The sequence below is a fragment of the Centruroides vittatus genome, unplaced genomic scaffold (genome assembly GCF_030686945.1).
Source record: "Centruroides vittatus isolate TY-2023 unplaced genomic scaffold, ASM3068694v2 contig_1863, whole genome shotgun sequence".
Lineage (NCBI taxonomy): Eukaryota > Metazoa > Arthropoda > Arachnida > Scorpiones > Buthidae > Centruroides > Centruroides vittatus.
The window spans coordinates 1,370,529-1,393,706 of record NW_027121147.1 but is presented as its reverse complement, the minus strand read 5'-3'; the positions used below and the strand labels follow the sequence as shown (position 1 = coordinate 1,393,706).

General features: G+C 30.1%; 2 protein-coding genes across 2 annotated transcripts in view; one reads left to right on the top strand and one right to left on the bottom strand.

Annotated features, from left to right (window-relative positions):
• Positions 1 to 13,381: 13,381 nt before the first annotated feature.
• On the top strand, positions 13,382 to 17,472 carry LOC136970014 (pre-miRNA 5'-monophosphate methyltransferase). Its single transcript, XM_067264380.1, has 2 exons — positions 13,382 to 13,560; positions 16,812 to 17,472. The coding sequence occupies exons 1-2, from the start codon at positions 13,402 to 13,404 to the stop codon at positions 17,394 to 17,396; spliced, it is 744 nt and encodes a 247-aa protein (XP_067120481.1). The 5' UTR covers positions 13,382 to 13,401; the 3' UTR covers positions 17,397 to 17,472.
• A 792-nt stretch (positions 17,473 to 18,264) lies between these two features.
• The window catches only part of Arp3 (Actin-related protein 3), a 41,594-nt gene continuing 36,680 nt past the window's right edge, over positions 18,265 to 23,178 (bottom strand). Inside the window, exons 11-12 of the mRNA XM_067264379.1 lie at positions 21,122 to 21,205; positions 18,265 to 19,407 (exon numbers count right to left, since the gene is read on the bottom strand). Coding sequence (XP_067120480.1) covers positions 19,312 to 19,407; positions 21,122 to 21,205 — 180 coding nt within the window. The 3' untranslated portion in view covers positions 18,265 to 19,311. The remainder of the gene's footprint in view (positions 19,408 to 21,121; positions 21,206 to 23,178) is intronic.

Below are 23,178 nucleotides of genomic sequence, written 5' to 3'. Positions count from 1 at the left end.
GTAAGATATTACTTTTTTCTCTTGGAAAAATTAGCATTATTTATGACTAAGATTGAGTTAGTATCTATTTTTCTAAAGAAGTTTTAAATACTTTTTTTCCCGATAATGTTGCAAGTGTAAATAATTAAATAATCACAACAACTTTCTCTCTCTTTTTTATTGGAATATAGAACATGTAAAATAGGGACTACAATAATGATAATAAAAATGGTTACATTTTCATTTAAGATTTAAAAATAATCATTACAATAAAATGATTACATTTCTTCATTTAAAAAATAAGCGTTACAAATAATAATAAAATGATTACATTTCTTCATTTACACGAATAATATTAAAAATATATGAATAAAAAAAAGTATTAAAAATGTCTATGAAGAAATAGAATAATGACTGTAAGATAAAGTATCTATTCCATTACTTAAAATATATTTCTTATCATAAAAAGCTGAAAGTGAGATTTTATTTTGAAATTGGGTCGTGATCACGTGATTTTTACTAATTATTTGTGTTTGACTATGACAATGTTGCTGTTTTTTTAATAAAGTTGACTTACATAGGTCATGATAAAAAGTTGATTTAACAACTGATTTATTTATACCTTTTGCTGTTTTTTTCTCACAGCATTCTCCAAAAATCGAATACATTTTAGCTTTTAAACCTACAAATTCTGATATTACTTTCAATTTAGCTTCATCTTTGAAAAATCCTAATTTGTTTTTATTTTTTTCACTGTATAATGGATGGTCTAAAGGATAGTTGCTAAAATCAAATATGTCAGGAAGATTGTTTTTAAAATTGAGATAAATATCGTTGTTATATATCTCTAAAATTAACAAATTGGTGTCTGTGTACAACAGATTAACATTATTTGTATAGTAATTTTTGAAAACATTGTAATATGTTTTATACATGTGTAGCTTACTCAATTCTAGCACACCTATATATAGCGGTTTATTGAGCAGTAAATTTGATTTCTTTAATTCGAAAATGGCACAATCTTTATTGATTATTTGAAAATTTTCTAGTGCTGGATCGTTTAGATATTTTTTACATTGATCTTTATTCAATCCAGCTTTTAAATTAATTTGTTTACGAACATTTTGCATACATTTTCCATAGAAACTATTATTCATTAATTTAAAAAAATTTTTGTCAAATTCACTTTTGCTAGCTTTTCTTTTTTCATTGTTAAAAAAATATATGGACTTAAGTATGGTGCTTGTTTAAAAGAAAGAATTCTATAGATTTTTTAACAGAATTCTATAGATTTCTTTCTCTAGATAAAATTTTAAGTTTTCATAATATGTAATATAGTGCAATTTATCTTTTAAAGTGGGAAACTAATTTTTTGATATTATTGTTAAAATTTAGATTTAAAGAAGATAAAAGCGATTTTTGATAGGTAGATAAATCTGCAAATTCTACTTTTTCATGGTTTACAGCTAAAGGAAAATCGTTATGAAGATTATGAAGCAAAACTGGATACTCTAAATCTACTTCAAGTATGTATCCTATTTCGGATTCTGGAGAAACATTTTTAATATTAAATTCGTCAATTTCGGATTGTCGTAACCAACGAAACTCTGAATATGGGAGATATTGAACCATACTTAATCCATATAGATTATTTCTATCAATTATCACTACATAACTATGGGGGGGTCAAATTATCGTAAGTTTGCAATAAGTAAGGATTGTTCGCTTTAGAATATCTTTTTCTGGCCAATGACAGCCCTCCGCGGATTACTGATTCTATATACAGATACATATCCAAATCAGTAAATAGTTCTAGTTCTGTTTTAGCCATTTTTAATCCAGCGATAAATGTACAGTAAGATTTGGAAAAGTTAAAAAATGAATTGGATCAAGACTGTAATACTTTAATGATAAATTACGAAAATTTGTAAAAACATCGGCAAGAAAAATTGTATCAGTAAATTGATATAAACACAAATAATGTAAAAATTTTCTACAGTTAAATGCTTTCCATACAAGATGAGCTAAATCATTCTGTGCTTATGTGACTTCTAGTCAAATCGTTATAAAACGATTTCTTATCCGGTAAAGATTTATTATTTAATTTTAAAGAATCATTGAACCAACTATATGGGAAAATGCCCTTTTTTTCAATAGATACCTATTTTTATTACTGGAAAAAAATGATTAAAGATCGGAAATTCGTAGTTTGACTTTACTAAACATGATGATTAAACATGAACGAAATAATGGAAAAAACCAAGTATATTAAATATAAATTCAAAATTAACAATAAAATTTACAGTGAGTGAAGATCTTTAATGTAATCCAGTGAAGATCTTTACGATAATCCGTCTCGGGTTGGTTCTTACAACTCGAGAATGTTCTTACGTTGGTTCATAGAAAGGTACACCTCCACACTCAATCCAGTGAATATTTACAGTTTATTTACAAAACAAAATATTTCAGAATATATAAGTTTAACAACATTACACACACGGTACAACAAAGTGTGGTGTCTCACGTAACAGCTTGTCCTTCCTTCGGGGACAATTATACTCTGGGGAAACTTCGGTCGGTTTGTGGAGTTGGCTCAACTATACGGCCTGTCCAGTCTCCGCACTTACCCGTCCCTGAGATCGTTGTCAGAGGAGAACACTCTCTCTACGCTCAGCGGGCTGTCCAAGTGCCTGAGACTACTGTATTATCAGTCTCTTGCCCTTCTCCCCGTTCCACTCGCCACTCTTACTATTTAAAGAGTTCCTCAACAATAACTTACGACCAATCAGGGTCCTTTCTTTCCCTGGAAGCTTTCAAAAACGTCTGCTCTCCTCCCGACAAAAAACAACTTACCATCACGTCTGTTCCTTGTTTACATTTTTCTAGCCGACAAACATGTAGCAAACACATTGACGCGTACAGATGAGTCCCATAAACGGAGACGCTACCCTTTTGTCTTCCCGACCGTTTATAGACACAACGCCAGGTGGGACCAATTACTAAGGTCGTGTTGCTTTTAGACCTGCCCTGCTAAAAGCAAACCTTTACACAGTGGATTGGAGAGAAAAGAAGAAAAATGGATTCCCGTTAAAATGCCGCAAATAGAAGATAACAAGAATAAAGTAATTTTTAAAACAGAAAATCAGAAGTGTATCTCATTAAAAAAACAAGGTAACTGTCTTTTTTCTATTTTAGTAAAAATTATTATTTTTTAAATAAGATAATTGATTTAGTTAATAATTTCCAGAACATCCTGATCCAGATTGGATCTACAATAACATTAAAGAAATAAATAATTATGGATCGTTTAATTATCATATTTACGCAGATTTGAAAACCTGGGATCTAGTCAAATATGAAGTAATAATTAATGGGAAAATATTTAGAAAATTTATTAATCAAAGTTATGATAGTGATATACCTGTAACGATTTTAAGAAAAGAAAAAAATTATATAATAGTTGATAATTTTGGTGATTTTATTGTATTGTTTAGTGAAGGTGAGTATCTTTTTCAAATTTTGAATAATATTCTTTTTTAGTTTTCTTAAAAAGACTTAATAACATTTTTTTCTTTCAGAATCTGAAGTATAAAAGAGGGTAAGTAGACTATTTCTTTTTTCATACATAGACCGATAAATCTAACACTAGTTTTTTTCAGATTCAATAAAACATCTTTTTTAAATTTTAAAAATAATCTTTTATTAAACTGGAGCTACATCGATTATATTTAATTTTTTAAATCCAAAATAGTATATTAAAATACAAAAATGATATTTACTATTTTTGTCAACAGATGTATAGAAAAATTATATTTTTGTCATAGAATCTGTAGTATAATTTGATTCTAACATCAATTTTATTTATCAATAATTTAGGTTGATTAATAAAATCGAAATGAAGTCGTCCATTTAAATTCAATACAGTAGAGAGTCGTAAATCGGCACCCTGGTAATCGGAATCGCCGGTAATCGGCACGATTTTCATTCGGACTGTGTCGTGCTGAATCGAACGTTTTTGATACTAAATTCACTTCTAAAGTATAATTTTCATGTTTTTATATTCTTCAATATATTTATTTTGTTAGTACAAAATGCAGAAATAACTTTTAACAATACGATAGCCTCGATTATTATTATAAAAATTTTCGTTAGGCTTAAAATCGACGAAAATTTAACACGAAGCGACACGCAACGGAGAAAAATTCAACACAAAGCGACACGCAACGGAGAAAAATTTGAACATCAGACAGGTTAATATATTTTTTCGTACATAGACCGTAATTGGAACAAATCCCTAATCTGAACAACCCCAGTCCCCAATTGATTCCGATTTTCGGTTCTCTACTGTACTTGGCTTTTACTACTTTTCTTAAACTTAGTAATTATTCCTTCATTCTTGGCATCTTTAATCGATCGGTTTCGTTTAAAACTCCAGCAGTATCTTTGTAGAAAAAAGAACTTGTTAAAAAAGTTTTTTGCGCTTCTTCAGATGAAAATAACAGCTTCAATTATTGCTTTATATGCATAGTTTACATGCGATGATACTTGTTTTTCGTTAAACCATACGGTGCACTATGAAAACACACTAAAATTCTAAAAGACCACTTGAGAATATACGGTAATATATTTAATATGTTTAACTATGGTGTGGTGATTGCTTATTAATCTCAGCTAACTTTTATTTAATCAGTAGTTTTTGGTTCTCGAAAATTTTAAATCCTTAATTACGTGGCTCATAATTCATATTTTCACAACAGAAACGAAATACCGCATCGTATACAGAACACTATTTTCGTTCATTAATAAATAATACTAGTAGAGAAGTCGCGGCCGACGTTTTCAGCCTAAAACGTGAACGTCAGACGTCGAGCGCCGCTATCTGGCAATTCTAGGTTGATAATGGCGTTTGCTACTTCTAGGATGGCGAGTAAAGTTCGGCCTAAATTTCTTCATTTATTTTTTTGCATTTGGGCTTTAAATTATGACGTATTTTTTAAAATAATGATCACTTAAGCATTTATGAACAATATTATAAATAAACACGATTTTAATCCAGAAATTATTTAATTATTCAATTTTTTTGCAAGTGATGTGAAGTGCCTATAGAATTCACATATATTTCTGTTCGTAATAGCTTATCATAATTCTGTAGAGGTAGGTTTCTTCTTTCACAGCATCAACAGCATAATACGTTTGTAAATTTTCTAAAATAATTTTCCAAGCTGCTTTCGGATTTACATTAGCCACTACTTTCCTCAACGAAGACAAAAATATGAGGTCATCCTATCTGTCCTATCGTATGGTATCGTTGCCCCGTATTGTAATCGTGAGGTAGTCCTATCGCTAATTAAAAATAACTATTTAGTGTTATTAAACATCCTATAAATACTTTAAAATAGTTTAATTTCTTTATTTACCAGTGGCGTGCCGTCATTGGAAGCGGTGGAAGCGCAGCATTCACCTTCCAATGACCTTCCCTTGTATCTTCTAAAATATAAATTTCCATATTTTAACGTACTTTGAATTAATTAAAATTAATATTTTATTATAACTGCATTATGTATTTTATTAAAAAATTCTATACTATATGTGAAAAAACGATAAGATTGCTATTGTATATTCGAATGTCAGTGGCAGAATGGAAGCGCTTCCGAGACAGCTTTCAAGGCGAGAATAACTGAATGGTGTAAAGCAGCCAGAGGGCATTGGCGCATGCGCTTTACAGAGCACCAACCTCACCCGGTTTAGCTGGTGGAAGCTACACACGTGTAACGCTTCCAACGATTCTATCCCTTAGCCACTGGGTAGGGAGCTATCTAAGTGAATTGTTTAAGATTTAAAAAGTAAAGAGTATTCAATGTTATTTTTATGTACGTTTTTTGCAAAGTTATATTTAATTACAGTATAATTAAAAGAAAATTATAATTATATTGACAGATTTTCAGACATAAAATCTTTAGAATTTTTATCACTTTTAGATGTTCTTCATAATATTAAAATTATTAACAATTTTTCCAAGCGTATTTTAATTCTTTAAATTAAGTAAATTTTGTGGGAAATTTTTTGATTTATCTAAATTACGTAGTGGATAACAATATTTATATTCGTGTCCGGACTATATTGACAAGTAACTCTTAAACATAAAACATATTATAATTAATGTCGATCCGAACAATACTAAAAGAATTATATGATTTAATATCATTAAATTTTATGGTACCATCTACTAGTGAGTCTGTTGAGCGCAGTTTTTCGACAACGGAGCGAATTCATAATTTGCCAGGAACACTCGTCCGAGGAAAAATTGTCGTCGCTAGCGTTGCTTTCGATAGAAAAAGTGCTTTTAAATACGTTGATGGAGTCGACGACCAGCGACTTTTATGATAAAGTAATTAACGACTTTGCGGAAAAATCGCCGAATAGAATTAGTTTATAAAAATTTTAAAAAAACGAGTTTTTCTATCGTTGTTTGTATCGTATCAATTTGTATTATGTATGTATTATTTATGTATGTATGTATGTATTATTTGTATTTTAGAACTAAAATACATAAATTATTTATTTTTGTCATTTCCAGTATTTGTTTAAAACTTTTATGGAAATGTGAGGTTCCGGACAGGTCTGACCCGTCACGAAAGACGCGAAAAAACGGTTAATTTAGAGAAAAATTTATTAGTTTAAAAAAACAGGTAAAAGTCGTTTGTAGTCGGACACCCATTGTTTATATCCTGCCAGGCAGAAACCATAAATCGCGGAAGGAAGTCGTCCTATGATCGGTGGCAGATCGAATTCGTCTTCGATTTTGACTTTTCTCACTCTCTAGGTAAGAGTCTTGTTACGTTTAGTAACCATGGACCAACCACTCGGGAAGCGTGATTGAAAGAGAACGACTAATCAAAATGGATGAAAGAAAGAACGGAGATTGAAATAATCTCTCCGACAATCGAGAACACCTGGCACTCGATTAACGTTCCGAATAACCAAAACGTGTGTCAACGCGCAAAAAACAAGGGGGAAGAAAACAGTTTCTCGTCTATTGTGCCAACCTGTAACCCGTGCCACTTCGGACTTAGACCGTGTCCCCGACGCCAACGGACGAAGTCTCCCCGTGCCTTACAGACTTGTCAACGCCACTGTCCCAGGGCCACCTTCGATCGACCATCGAAGAACCACATAGACGCTCAGGACGTTCGAACGGCTGATTGTCCTAAAGCAAACTATTTTGTACATAATGTATGTTTATTTTATGTTAAAATAAACGGTTTTTGTCAGATACTTGTCGTCTTTGTCTCTACAACCACCACCCATGTACGAATGGACCCTAGACCATTACTGACGCGCAATTAATTGATTGCCCCTGGAAGTCGGCTTCTTACAGAAACACAGCTTCCCTATCATCAAATGTCATGTCACGGCACGCCACTGTTATTTACCTTTGCTAGTAACATTCGTCGTTGTTAAAAATGTTCTGCCATTTTCAACAACATCCCTTGAGTCAGTGCGCGACGTGAACGTGTGGCGCAACGAGTTTTACTTGAAGTTCAAACGTCAAACCTGTACTTCTGCTTGCCGTACAAGTTTAACGTTTGAACTTCGGCCGCAACTTCTCTAATAATAATATAAATAAATTACAGGTACGCAGCACATGTCCGGTGAGAACCTCACAGGTTGCCTGATTGGTTTAATAAAATGTAAAGCAGAATTCGTCGAAATGTAGCTCTAATTATTTTTAATGCGACTCAAAACGCAGTAGCTTAGAGTCCTAAAAATATCTGAATCTTTTACTTGTAGCCCAATCTTGCAATCCCGAAACCCAGCCGTATTTTACGAGATAAGAAAAAGTAAATAGTCCATTGGTAAGGAGACACCCAAAAACGTGTTACTGTAAAAGCAAAGCCAATATTCACCACACTAGAATTGTTCTTGGTCTAAGGTTCTCTTACAGTGTGGAAGCAATTCGATCTAAAGAAACTAGTTAACATACACATAGGAACCGTTTATTTTGAAAGTAGCCTAAGTTCACTTTGACAAGTGTCAAACTAGACTACATCAGTTGCATATTACAAGCGTTGTATGTATGTTTTCAACCTGGGTTTTCGTAATTTTCATGATGATAATGTTTACATGTATCTCTGAGATAAAACTGTTGCATCCAGAGGTGCGCAGGAAGTAGCATCGTGTATTCTGAAACATCTAAAAAAATTATCGAAATGAAAAACATATTATAGCTTATAGCGATATATGTGCAGGACAAAAAGCAACCAAGCATTTTGAATTTCTTTAGTAATGCTTTGCGTAACTTTGAGTTGATCGATGTCCAAATTTCTCTACAGACCACCAGTTGGAGACCGCTGCTATATACCATCCGCACACAATGATTATTTTAAATCCCCCTTACACGTGCAAAATGGAGATAAATTATAAATTACGATATTTAATTTCAATGTAACATTTTTTAAACATATAAATAATAATTAACTTTTATTCGACACAATATATTGTATTGTTTCTTTTTAAGGATATTTTATCTTTTACAAGGGGGTTTACGCTTTTTTAATGTTAAAAAAAATAATTTCGTAATCTCGAAAGTGGCTTAAACCCATTTATAAATAACAAGAACGTATTACTTTTAAAATAATGATTTTTTTTTACTTTTTTTAAGTGTTTAATTTACTTAACCAAACATGTTATACTACCATGTTATCAGTTAACGATATTTTGAGTCAATTAAAAGGCAAACCTTTAAATAACTCGATTTAAAGATAAATAAAGTTAGCCACATTAAAAAGAAACGGCTCATATCACAGTTCGGACAAAATTTTCACTTCGAATTTCGAACTACCCGAATCTTTTAACACTTAAATCTTTTTATCCCCGGTCGAAACAAAAGTACAGTTACAAACTAACGGGATTCGAACTATCGAATTCGAATTAACGAGAATTTCCTGTATTAAAAATCAGAGAAAAATATGCATTGTCCTAATTATTGATCGAATAAATTAATATTAACGGGCAAGTAATCTATGGAACAAATCTTTATTCAAGAAAGTTTTACATAACATTTAAAAATCAGTTTTGCTTATATCTTTCGATCATTATAATTTATAGAAATTACAACTTTAGAAGGAAAATTATTTCTAAGTGTGAATATTGTAATGTACTTTTAGATCATGGTTTCGCATAAATATCGCTAGGCCTAATTAACATTCATATGGCTTTCGTTTGTTGTGGCTCTAAAGGTGTGCAATTAAGTGCGCTTTTTGTGTAAACGTAAGTTTACACTCGTCAGAACTAAGGCTTTTCTCCTGTATGGAGTCTTTCATGAACTTGCAAACTTTGTTTAGATTAAAGTTCTTACAGTGATTACATGAACATTTCTTCTATTTCCTTTTCTCTGCAATTAAAAAAGAAAAAATTGTTTTAAATAATATTTTATCGATATATAATAAAAAGTATCTTAAATAAAAACAATAATTAAATCAGCAGTATTTAATTACAGTAATACCCCGAACTTACGCGATAGGTGGGACAGAGCGATAACCGCGTAAGTCGAATTCGCGTAAGTCGGGGTATAATTTCGCATATAAATACATACAAGTTATTTTTAATTGGGGCCGAAGACTAAAGAAAACAATAATTTAGGAAAAAAATGTTTAATAAAATCGTAGATAATACGTATGTATAACGAATTATATTATTAAAATCGTAAACCGAAGTTACTTTAATGATGTAGAAGGCTTCATAAAATCTAACAAATTCGTCTGACGGCTTAAAGATTTTCTTTCTCCCGCAAAATTTCCTCGTAGCATGTTAATTAATAATTTTTTATTTCTCGTTTTGTAGAAGAAATGCGCTCTGCGTTGTAGTCTATTTTCTAAAATTTGTAACCCCTTTTCATTTTTGTATCGAAGTCTTCAATAATGTTAACTTTACATTCCGAAGATAAAGTTTTTCTTTTCTTGTTTGATGCAGAAGAATCAGTTCTACTTCGTTTGGATGACATAGTAGAGTCTCTCAAGTCTTCGTAGATATAACAAACAGAAATAAATAACACAAAATAAAATGTAGCTATGCGTCGATTCTGCGCGACATGTCCGAACATGTAACCTGAACAATAGTGTGGGGGAAGTGAGTAATCAAGAGTTACGTGGCGCTCAAACAAAAGACGAATCTACGAGATTTAAAAATCGCGTAAGTCGAGGTATTACTGTATATAATAATTTTTATATCTAAAAGCAAATTTCTGCATCAAAACACAAACTAATTTTAGAGATGATAAAGTTAGAGTATAAATATATTATGTTACTAATATCTTTAAAAAACAACTAATCAGAGACGACGTATTAAAGTACACAATTTCTGTAAAACATTTTTCAAGTGTATTTATATCTTCATGAATTTTCATTTTGTATCCTTGCAGTGGATTTTATGCTTCTTTTATATTTTTAAATGAAGATAATTGATGTAAGTAAAGCAGTATATGTAATATTTAATTTCTTCTAAGAACTTGGAAAATATTTTCTTCTAAACTTTGTGTTTCATCCAAAGAACATCTGGAAGTAATAACAATAAACTTGAATAAACGTGAAATAAATTGTATAAAATATATTTTTACATGACTTTTAATATTAGAATGTATTATTCATAGCCATTCCTGTTGTTAAGTGTAAACTTGTATAATATGTTGAATTCACGTAAAAAGAATATTGTATTTTTAAAAGACTTGTGTTAAGTATACTTCCCTTATAACGTATGAAATTCAAATTCTTAAGATCGAATCATGAAATTTATTCTTGCAAAATTGAATTAATTTTTTCTGTTAGATTTACCTTAGGTAGCCAAAATGGCGACTCGTCTCTCATTCCAGCAAACAGAGGAGGGAAACAGTGGGGATGCACGTTCTAACCTTACCTAACCTAACCTAACCTATTCTAATAATTTGGTTGGTAATAATTATGGTAATTTATTAGAATAGGTTAGGTTAGGTTAGAACAGTGGTTCTCAAAGTGGGCGCTACCGTCTCCCCTGTGGGCGGAGAGTTAATCTAGGGGGCACTAGAGGCAGGGTACTGAACGGTGACCAAAGGCAAAAGTAGGGGTCACTGACAGTTGTTCCCTTTCCTCTGTTAAACGGATAAGAGGAAACATTGCGTTTAATGGTTTCCAGATGTTGAGAACAATGTACGGTAAGGGCACAAAGTGTGAGGTTCATAGAAAAGTTTTCCTAAGAATTTTTCCAATCCTTTCTCACACAAGAGAAAATGGGTTAGGGGGCGTTGGGTATAACTTTGTGGAACAAAGGGGGCGGTGAATCGAAAAAGTTTGGGAATCACTGGGTTAGAACGTCCATCCACACTGTTTCCCTCTTCCTGTTTGCTGGAATCAGAGACGAGCCGCCATTTTGGCGACCTAAGGTAAATTTAACCATTTTTTTCTTTATTTTCGTTTCTGTTTCCTGTATTTTCAAGGTAAAAATTAGCTAAATGGAAAAAAAAAGGTTAAACGATCTTAAATATCAGACAAATTCATATTCGATGTATCAAATTATATGCCTTTGTGTCCTTATCATATGTTTATTACTTAATTTATCTACTAGGACTTTTATTACTAGAACTTGTTTCCTTGAATTGCACCAGTATAATATCAGAAAAAAAACCCTATTTTTCACCTGAACACACGCATGATATCATTGTTTCGGACCTGTTGGTACCTCATCAGTAGGTTTACGACCAGTAATTTCTAAAACGAAATTTAAAAAATATCCGACAGTAAAATAATAAAAACGAAATAAAAGTTACAGTTGTGTGATTTTTAAACACATCAACATTCAAAAACATAAGTAGCAGTGAAAATGTTATTGTATACTGGGTTATTAGTAAACCTGTATACAATAACATTTAACTGTCTACAATAACAATAGCTATGATTTACATTCATAAAAAGGTGGTTTAAAACTTTTCTGAAACTTACATCATTGTTCTTCTCTCGTTACTCGGACAATATCTTGTCACAAGATTATCTTTCCTTTTATACTTCCCTCTGTCGATCATTGGTGTATTTCTCTTCCTAAATTGTTATTCATTCTATTGCTTTGTCTTGTTATGTTGATGTGTTCATATAACTGCCTTTTAAGATAATTTCTTTCTTCTTTTCTTTATTTTTATAGTGTTCAAATCTATTTCGCATCTTTCTGTATTACAATGTTCTGCTACCGCTGAATTTGCATAATTACTTTTGATGGCGCGAATATGTTCCTTTATACGTATTTTTACTTTACGTTTTGTTTCTCCAATATATGTCATCTTTTGTTCACAACTGCGATCAAACGAATACACTACATCTTTTTCTTCTGTTATATCATATTTTTATCATTTCTATAACAAAGATAATTTTTTGTCGAATTTATTTTTTCAGGTATTAAATTTATTTTACTTCTATTACATTTTTCTATTCTCTATTACTATTAATTCTCTCAGATAATTTCGGTATATAGGTTAATTTTACTAACTGTTTTTCTTTATCAAATTCTCTTTTTGGCTGTTCATGATTTTCTAATTTTTGTATCCATTTTCCTAATAATATTTATGGGTAGTCGTTTAATATGAACATTTTAACTATATCTTCTTTTTCCTGTTTTTGAGTTTCTATTTTACTTGTTCTGTTATTAATTTCATATTACAAAATAATTGCAGACATTTTTCTAAAAAATATGTCTAAATCCTGTAAACCAATCCTGATTAATATATGATAAACAATAGTCTAATAATCTACTCCTATATAATCAAATATGCAAATATAAATTATCCACAATATCGCGTGCTCTTAACGCGGCCAATTTTACTATAACCGTGTCCCATCCGGATGTTAATCTGTGGTATCATCGAGGGTTTCCCGGCCTTTTATCACAGGGGGACGATCTATTCAGTTACCACTTTTTGCGGTCAGCGAGTTGACACGTTATCGGGACGATTTATCAAGGTTTGTATGCTTGAATCCCCTTTTATTGGAGGATTCACACTGCCGAATGGACGAGCGGCCGAGGTGGTAGACTACCGCTCTAGGAACCCGGATCGAAAAATCTCCTGGATTTTTTCGGGCCGCCCCTCGCTCCATTGAGGGCCTGGCCGAACCCATAATGGGCTTGCTAAAAGGGTGCCATCTTGGAGCCTTTTTAGTTGTTTTTTTAAACTCTGCTTTTAGTGTACTGTGGATACTAAAAATTGAGTTGAAAAAATCTACAGGACGTAAAAAAATAAGATACAAATTTCTTGTTACGTGGATCATTAAAATTGCGATTTTTAACGAGTTTTCGAAGAAAATGTTGAAGAAAATGAAGTTTTTGTTAATTAACAAAACTTTTGGTCGTGCTAATTATTTCATTTTCCGATATGGCAACGTTAACAACTGAAGTTTCGTGTAAAACATGTCTGCAACTTCCGGATCGGCACAATTTGGAAATTTTAACAATTATTACCAATTTAATCCCGTCGAAAACAGATTAAAGCTACTTCCAATTAATATACTTGATCTATTCCAAAACGAAGTCGATGTATTGATGCTCGATATTGGATGTAATGCTGGCGTAAGTATACCGTAAATTCTCAAATACACGTGTTCCTGTAATTGACACGTTCGTCCGTTCAATTTCAGTTTTTTATTTACGAAATTCCACAATTATTCAATTACCATTATTAATTATATGTAAAAAATTGATTATTAAACGAATATCAGCTGCAATTGATTCTGAAAAATTAAACGATGGAGAGTTAATTAACCCCAGAATATATATGGCAATTTATAAAATGAGAAACTATTAATTTGTGTGTGTATGAACCTGTTGGATAGTTTATTATTATTTTAATTAAAGTGTTGGTATAACCGAAAATGTCTTGCACAAAGTTACATAAAAGAAAAAGATGATAGGGATATTTTCACCAAAACCATCTGTCTATAATAATTTATTTACAAACTTTTTAATAGACGACAGTTTATAGGATCTATAATAAAACATTTATTTACAATAATTTATCTGGGGGAAAAATACACTTTTATGAAAAGTATGAGAAGCACAGTTCTGAATTATAATTCTATATTTTTTTAAGGTATATTCTATTCCAATAAAACTAAGGTTTTCTAGTATACAATTATATTTCAAACAAAACAAAAGTAAAATAGCACGCACGGATCACTAAATAAAATCAGATTCTGATGATGCAACGATTCGATTGTAATATAACTACAATATCTTACAATGTAATAATTTTAACGAAATAAACGTAGTTGTCGATAGAAGTTGCAAGTACGTTTAATGCTGTATTGTACAGAGACTCGGATAGAATATCGAGCGTATATGGGAATCGTATTCAAAAAAAATATAACTGATCATTTCTTTATGCTTCCCGGAACGAGTCTCGTGCTACACCTCGCGTTAATCTCGGGAATATCTTACGATCCTTTATCATATTGCTATGAAAAGAATCAAATTTTGACCTATAAAGTGTTGTTTATAAACTTAAGAGTTGCAAATGTTATCTCAATCTGCAGAAAACAAACATTCAAACTTTAATTGTTTATTGTGACACTCAGTATAGTAACAAACACAACTAGCTCATAGAATCATCAAGTCTTCCTTACAAATTGATCAATTACAGCTTTATTCACAACCAAGAATCAAGAGTTAGAATAAGAAGTTAACAAATAAACATGTACTAAAAGAAATGAATGGTAATTAGTTAACTTCTAACTCTTGATTTTTGGTTGCGATTGCAACCATTCGAACAATAAGGTATGCTGCAGCATGCCTTATTGTAAATATTAAGCATATAAATAAATAAAATTCAAACATCTTAATTTCAAATTTTGTTATTTTAGATCTAAATAAAATAGATTTCAAAGAAATCCAAGAAACTTCATAAAGTTCTTTATCAATCAAAAAAAAAAAAAAAAATGATGCTAGCACTACATCAGTCCAACTTGCATTTATTAAGTAGAACAAATAAGAAATCTATTATACTGTAATTCCATCCAACACTTTGATGCTTGCTTTATCTATATATATATATAAAATTACATGTCCCGACTGTGATTCGTCATCGCCCGGAGCAAACTGCCAAACCTAGAGGTGAAACTTTTACAGTGCATTTCTATGCTGACGTAGATAACTGCTAAGAAATTAATTTTCAAAATTCCAACCCTAAGGGGGTACAAAAGTATATATTGGAAAACATATTTTTGGTTGAATTTTGTAGCTTTGTTGCACAGATGGAATAAATTTGTTATCTTTTAAAACTTTGTCTATAATTTCATTATCTTAATATTTTTTGATTTGTTTAAAATTATAGTACTTAATTGATGTTATATTGAGGTTCAGAATTTTCTGGTTTAGTCTTCATTTATTTTTTATAAGTTTTGTATTTTTTGAGTACTTAATTTTTTTATATATTAATACACCTATCTATTTATATACATAAAAAATATATCATATTATAGGCAACATGTAAAGACAGCTTTGTCAAGTAACCAATAGATAACACCATAGTATTTGTAAAGCATGCTAGTTTGAAACAAACAAAAATCAGTAATTTTATCAAATTGGTAACAACTAATGATTGAGAATCTTAGAAATAACCCTCCCTCAGTACTTCACTATCAAATTGCAAAATCCATGGGTACAGCTAGTTGTTGAATATAATGACACCAAGATTTGTCCCAGCAATTGTGTGAAAAGAAATGCTGCACCTTTAGTGAAGTAGCGTGTCAGATATTACAAGGATTGTTTGTTGATGAGATGAAATTCTGAGAGTATATTTTGTAGCACTAGAGCTTCTTGATCGTGTGAATAAAACTGTTACTTATATTTGGCTCTGTTACAATCGTTACACTTTTGCCGACAACTAACGCTACTACAAATCAACGGAAGGCCAATACAATTGTGAATTGCACGACATTCACAAGTTGGGTCAACGAATTGCATCCAGCATGCAATATGGGTTTCAAATTAACCTGTGTGTAAAGGATGCCCCTTAGCATATCTAAAGTTTTTCAAATATTTTGATCAAATAGATATTTAAGTGTTTTTGTGATACAAGAAGTAGACTTGGCAATGCCAATGAGAAGTTTCAAATAGATGTTAAGATTTGTTTATTGAATGTGTAACAGGACGGTAAAAGGCATAGCAGCCTGCGCTCAAGGAATTACCAAGCTTACTTCACAAATTTAAAATTATTTGTGACGAGTATTTTATTTAAGTACTTTTTAAGAAAATCATAGTATTAGTTTCATAAAAATTTTCATTTTAAATTATAATCTTAATGTCCCTTTTTGAAAAATTGATTTAAATTTTCAAATTTTAGAGAGTCTTTATTTTAAATTCAATACATAAAGATATTATTAACAAAATTGTTTACAATCAGCATAGAAAACATTTCAAATCAATTTGCAGCAACACATTTAAAGAATCCAGATTTATTTCTTGCATATATTTTTAATTAAAACTTTTTAAGATTTGCACTCTAAACAAAAGAAAATTAATCAATTGCATTAAAAATGGCAACAATTTTTTTATACGTTTCCTAATTACAAGGGATATATTAAATTTATAACACAATTGGCTCAAAAATCCAAATATTTAGGACAAATCTGTTACGTTAATGTATAAAATTCTGATTATTAAATATAAATTTTAAAACAAAGTTCACGATTCCTACATAAATTCGATCTGAAATTTTACTAAACTACAGAAATATTCTAACAGATCTGTCTTTATAGATATAGCATTATCTGAATTTTTGAGAATTATTTGAAATGTCAAAAATTTTTTAAAATATTTTACAGGACTTAACTATTGGATTCTACGAACATTTTTCTCGGAAATGGAATGTCGGCAAGCGAAAACTTCACATTTTTGCATTTGATTTAGACTCTTCACTTGTAGACAAATGCAAAGAACTAAATCCTTATCCAGAGAATATTCATTATTTTTCATTAAATATAATGGAAGAATCTGCTTATAAAATATTAAAACAATTTCTGTCTAAATTTAACAAGGAGAAATTTGATATGACACTCTGTTTTTCTGTCACAATGTGGATCCATCTCAATTATGGCGATTGTGGTCTTAAAACTTTTTTAAAAAACACGTGTAACTTAACAAACTACTTGCTGCTCGAACCTCAAAATTGGAAGTGCTACAGGTCGACATCCAGAAGAATGAGACGATTAAAATGTGACAAATTCCAAAATCTGGAAGACTCGGTGACAAAGACTACGGTAGAAAATATAGAAAATTTCCTTAATAGCGACTGTGAAATGGAGAAAATAAAGACATTTGGAATTACAAAATGGAAAAGATGTATTTTATTATATAAGAACAATGATGTTTCAGAGATTTCAATAGAATGGAAAATAAATATAGCTTAATTTTATTAAAATTCATATTTATTTTTCTAATGAAATCAGTGTTAAATTTTCTATTATAACATTTTTCTACATTAAAAAAACAAAGTGGCTCACTCTTGTTCTTAATACTGTTTTTACTGTTTGAATACTGATTAAGAGTTCATTTAACTTAATACTTTTATTCAAATATCACAGATGCACTTTATATATATGAACTTATATATACTCAAAAAATGAATTTACTATTACTATAAAAATTTCAATATACTACATAAGCAATAAATTGAAAGATATTAATTAACCCTGCTAAATACTTATAGTACTATAAGCTGGTACAGCACATGAAAGACTAATTAGATTTTATAAGCAAAATTGTTGTTGTTAATTATATAATTTTTGATAAAATAGTATTATATCAACATATTTGGCAGGGATAATTGAAATTACTAAGATATACGAATGAATAATCTTCTGGAATGCAGCTTATCTCTGAAAACAATTTCAATTTCCTTTCAAATATAAAAAAAATTTAATTCTGATGTTTTAGTACATTCCAAAACAAACCATCCTCCAATTTAAACCTAAATTACAAATTGGAACATTATTTTGGAAATGGCAAATGGCCAAAGAAATTTTAATGATTTTAAGTGTATTTTATAACAGTGAATAACTTCCAATTATTTATAACTTGTTCATTTAAAGTTTTTAGGCATACGAAATTAGACATTATTATACTCGATCATATATTACAGCTAACAGTAGTAAATTACATTTTAAGACTAAAAATAGTCTCTATATAAAGATAAACATTAACATACTTCGGAATCGTTAATAGCAAGATATAATTATCTAAATTTATACTAGAATTGATATAAAAACGACAACAAAATACAAGTTTATTCAATATTTCTGCTTTATTTTTCATTAAAATTAACAGTACCACTTTGTAACTGAATATCAATTACTATCTAAGAAATATTTATATTCACCTCATTTATGCCATATTTTAAAAAAATGCTTGGATTATAAACTTAATTGACACTTATTAAAGCATTAATAAAGTAACAGTAATCATCTACGGATGCAAATTGGCAAATATATTAATGCTTGATAACCTACATTTTTACAATTTGTAAGAAAAAATATAAATACAGACCCACCACCAATTTTCCAGCACCCTTTGCTCCGAAGTATTGACGGACCAATCGAGGTCGCACGACAATTCTACAGTATATCCCGGATCACAAATTACGTGTTTCTTATGTCTCAAACACTATAAATTGCTGGAAAGTTAATATTAAATGTAACTTGGCATTTGGGCTCAATATCACACCAGTTTCTTTTTCAGAAATCATTAGTTAGGATTAAGTTTAATGTAAAATGAGTTAAAAATCATACAGAATAAAAGGATCGCTAATGACTGCAATGTAGACAATCCAAGTTAAATGCCATGTACAGTACAATACCATTTGTGGCTCTGGAAGTAATAAAATTCTCTCGTGATTTTTATCATCTGGATTAAGAGAGGTGCCAGAGAACCAGTGGTGAACTTTCATCTAATTTTAAAGAAAAAATAATAAAATTGGTAATGCAAGTTTTTATCACTGTTTAAACAACGAAAATATTTTATTATTTTTTTTTTTACTGTTATACAGATTTTTTTATTATTTACTATACAATATTGTAAATTTCCTGACAGTATCTTTATTATTATTATTATACTGTGTAATTTTTGATATTAAAACATGATGAAAATAATAGTACATAAAAAATGCAACATTATCAATTGGGGTAGAATGTCATTATCAAATTTTTTACATCTGATATTTTCTATTTGCATAATCTCGATCTTTGAGATATTTTAGTGTACAAACTGATATTTCTGAAGCACACTATTGTTGTGAAACAGTTACACCATATTAACAAATATTAAATATTATGTCATTGTGCCAAAAACTGGATTATGACGACAAATGCTGGGTCCGTACTCTTCATATGCAGCTTTTGTGTGACAAACCTGATAAAATTCTGGCTGTAATTTAAAAATAAAAAAATTATTTCATGGTAAAATAATTTCCACAACTGAATTTAAAGAAATCTGCTTCTATTTATTATTAAAAGGTTAAATTAATAACTAAACTGTAAAGCTGGAATCATACAAATATAAAACATGGCATTAGTGATGCATTATATTAGTCATTTTCAGTTTTAAATATAATTCTGCAATAATAATCAAGATCATAGCCAAATAACTTGAAGGCAACTGCCAAGTTATAAAATAATCTAATTTTACTAATTTTTTAATATAAAAAAAACACAAATTATATAAACTTGTATTTTTTTTAATAATATCCAGATTATATCTATTAAATACAGTGAGTGATTGGTTAACAAACACTTTTGCGAAAGATTTTTACATTCAAACAACGAACACCTCACAGAACAAACACAAGAAGAAACAATGTAAAATAATGAATACCAATTGGTCTTCCCTTGTCTTCAGGCAACAATTCGAAACTTTTTGGAGCGTGGGAGATATCAACATTGATGCTCAACCCAGTATATAATGATTGGATAGTATTCATCCAAACTTTGAAACTCTCCCTTGTAATTCCAGCCTTTTATTTTTCTGACAGAAACAATTCTTTTATAATATTTGCGAGATTGTCGGGCAGGCACTCATTAAGTTTTGCATTGTATTCTATTTTCGAAAGGTGAGATTATAATAGCAAAGATAGAGAGTGGGCAAAAGATGTCTGATGTTGCTGGGCAGCATGGCTCAAACAGATATACAGTAAACCACTGTTCAATCTTACCTAAGAAAGATACAGTATAATCAAGAAGACTTAAGCAGCTAAAGGAGTAACAAAATTACATCTGAGAAATAAAGAGCATTGTTGAAGAGCTCATAATGGAACCTGAAATTGATCTGACGACAGAACACCAAGAAACTTGGCGAGATATGTTTTCTTCTGACTCAGCAGTGAAGGACATATATATACATCAAGGGTGATTGTGTGGCAGTGGTGAGGGATGTATATATCCACTAAATTCTTTTGGGGGTATTGCCAAAAACTACCATAAAAAAAGAATTCACATAAAAAATGAATTATGTAACAATAAAAAAAAGACTTTTCTTTACTAGACATAACTGTTTACAAATACTTTTTCTGAAACAGAAATGAGAAAAATTGTGTGAAAAAATACTTAAAAAATTTTCCTGGTATATTCTCCACTACTAAGGGATAGAACCATACCTGACTCTCCCATTGCTGAAAGGTTAATGCCAATATCTGCTATTAAAAATCTTTTGAAGTGGGAAGATGTCAGAACAACTGTCTTAGAATGGCATCCAAATCAGGTTGAGGTTAATAGACTGACATTACAGATTCTTTAACCCCACAAACGGAAGAAACATGACTAATAAAAATGCAAGATTGTGTATATATGCATTTTTATTATTACATATAAATAAATGTAGTAAGAAAGTATATATATTTTATTTTTTGGGGTCTCCAGAACGAATTACTCAAATTCCCATAAAAACCTATGGTAAATCGATAAACGGTTAACGAACAAAGTCTTGGAACGGATTGTGTTGTTAACTGATCACCCATTGTATATTGTCTTATTCATTGGTTTTACCCTTAAACATGTTTGATAAAATAAACATAAGTTTGTTTTTCATGTTTTATAATGTAAATCAACTTTACCTCATAGACATTATGAAATTCAAAAGTACTTACTGTTGATGCTAACATGCTGCCTCCAAACCAAACAGCAAAACGTTGCATATGATGAGAAATAACTTGAACGTCAATTGGTTTAGGCTGAAATTTTGACAATTTTTAGTTCCGTATTATTTACATAGATATTAAAAAAAACTTTAAATTAGAGAATAATCCTAGTACTGATTATGTACACATTTTATATAAATTTTTGGATATACTGAAGATATGGAAAAGCCCGTAATCTTACAAATCAATTTAGTGAAGTTTGATAAAATAATTTTAATTATACTAGATCTAACCCATCAAAAATTATGGGAGAAGAAATGGAAAAAAAGATTTTCTGAATCTCAGCTACAGTAGAGCATCGATTATCCGACTCAATTGGGGACTGAGGTTGGTCAGATAACTGAAAAAACAGATAACCGAAAAGTATGAAAAAATACATTATTAGTATAGTATATTAGTATATCCCATGTAATTAGTATATTGCTATTAACCTACTTCGCATTGAATTTTCATTGATGTTACACCTAACAAATTTTTTTTTTTTTAAATAATAATCATCGTTAAATTATTTCTTTATCTTGCACAAAATAAATACAGAAATAAAGAACACATAGAAAATTAAGCCTGGTTTAAATACTGGCCTCCCTTTCATGGTCGAGCCAGTATTTCCAGCTAAAACACGCAAAAATTTAAAAAATAATATTAAAGTAGCCAAGACATAGCCAAATATTGTAGCGCCACATCACTAGTGGACATTTGAATTTGCCGACTAGAACGCGGTCGGTTAACTGATGTGACAGTTGATCGGGGGTCAGATAACGATGCTCTACTGTATTTTTCTGTCTCCAGGACTCAACTATTTTTTCAAGTCATGGGATTACTGGGATGAGGAAAATTATTTTCTAGCTTGATTTCATCTCAACACATTTTATTGCCATTTTAATATATTTATGTAATTAATTAAATACACGTTTTAAATTAAAATAAAAAGTTCTATTATAAAGACTATGTTGAATTAACACAAAAAATACAAATATTTCACACATTAATCCATCAATTGCTTCATTTCTCAGACAGAAAACATTCCAGGTTAATCAGCAAAAAATTTTGATACTTGAATATTTTGAGCAATATTAATTAATGTTTAAACTTAAATACTTGATTTTTAATAACTGTGTAACCACATTGTATAAAAAGATTAAAATAAAATAATCAGTTCTGACAAAACTGGTTGTTACATGTTAAAGAAAACATTTTTTCAAAATAAAACAAAAATATTGTCATTTGATCCAGTTTAAAATAAGATGGAAGCTTTTATGTACAGAATAATAAATTATGGTTTGTGTCCATTTGGAATGAGAGTGTTGGTATCAGCTCTACTGCTAATTTCCCTTTAAAATAATAATATCCTAATCTGATCTGGAAAGACAACTATTCCTCTTCACCTGATTCATGAAACCTGAGAATTTCCAGTGAAATGAAACTTAGAGCATTTGTTTTTTATTTTGCATTTTCAATCATATCACAAAAAAAAAACAAACACAAAATATGCATTTTCACCACTTCACAAGTATTTTAAATTTTGAGAAGACAAAATATGGAAATAAAAGATATATTTATAATAAATAATAATCTAACACCTTTATCGTTGCCGAGAAAGTTTAATTTAAAACAAACGTTTTCGACCTATTCCATAGGCCATCATTAGGTTAAAAAACTGACAAATGGAACAGTTCCGTTCCAGAGAATCGAATACAAATATTTAAATTTCAAAAAAAAAAAAAAAAAAAAAAATTGACAACGGATTAAAAGATGATAAATAATAAACGAATATTGTATAAAATTAAAAACAAGGAATAAAATAAAAATTAAAAATAAACTCAGAAAAACTCCTAAATACAAGTATCAACTAAAACTAATACAGAACCATAAAATAAACATGTAAATTAAGAGTTCCTTGCAGAGTTTTTAACCATATACTTCCAGGCCGATGGAAGGCCTTCAGCATCCCTCGCATTTATACATGCCCCTTCTAGTTTGCTTTTGTAAATCTCTATTTTCTCAGT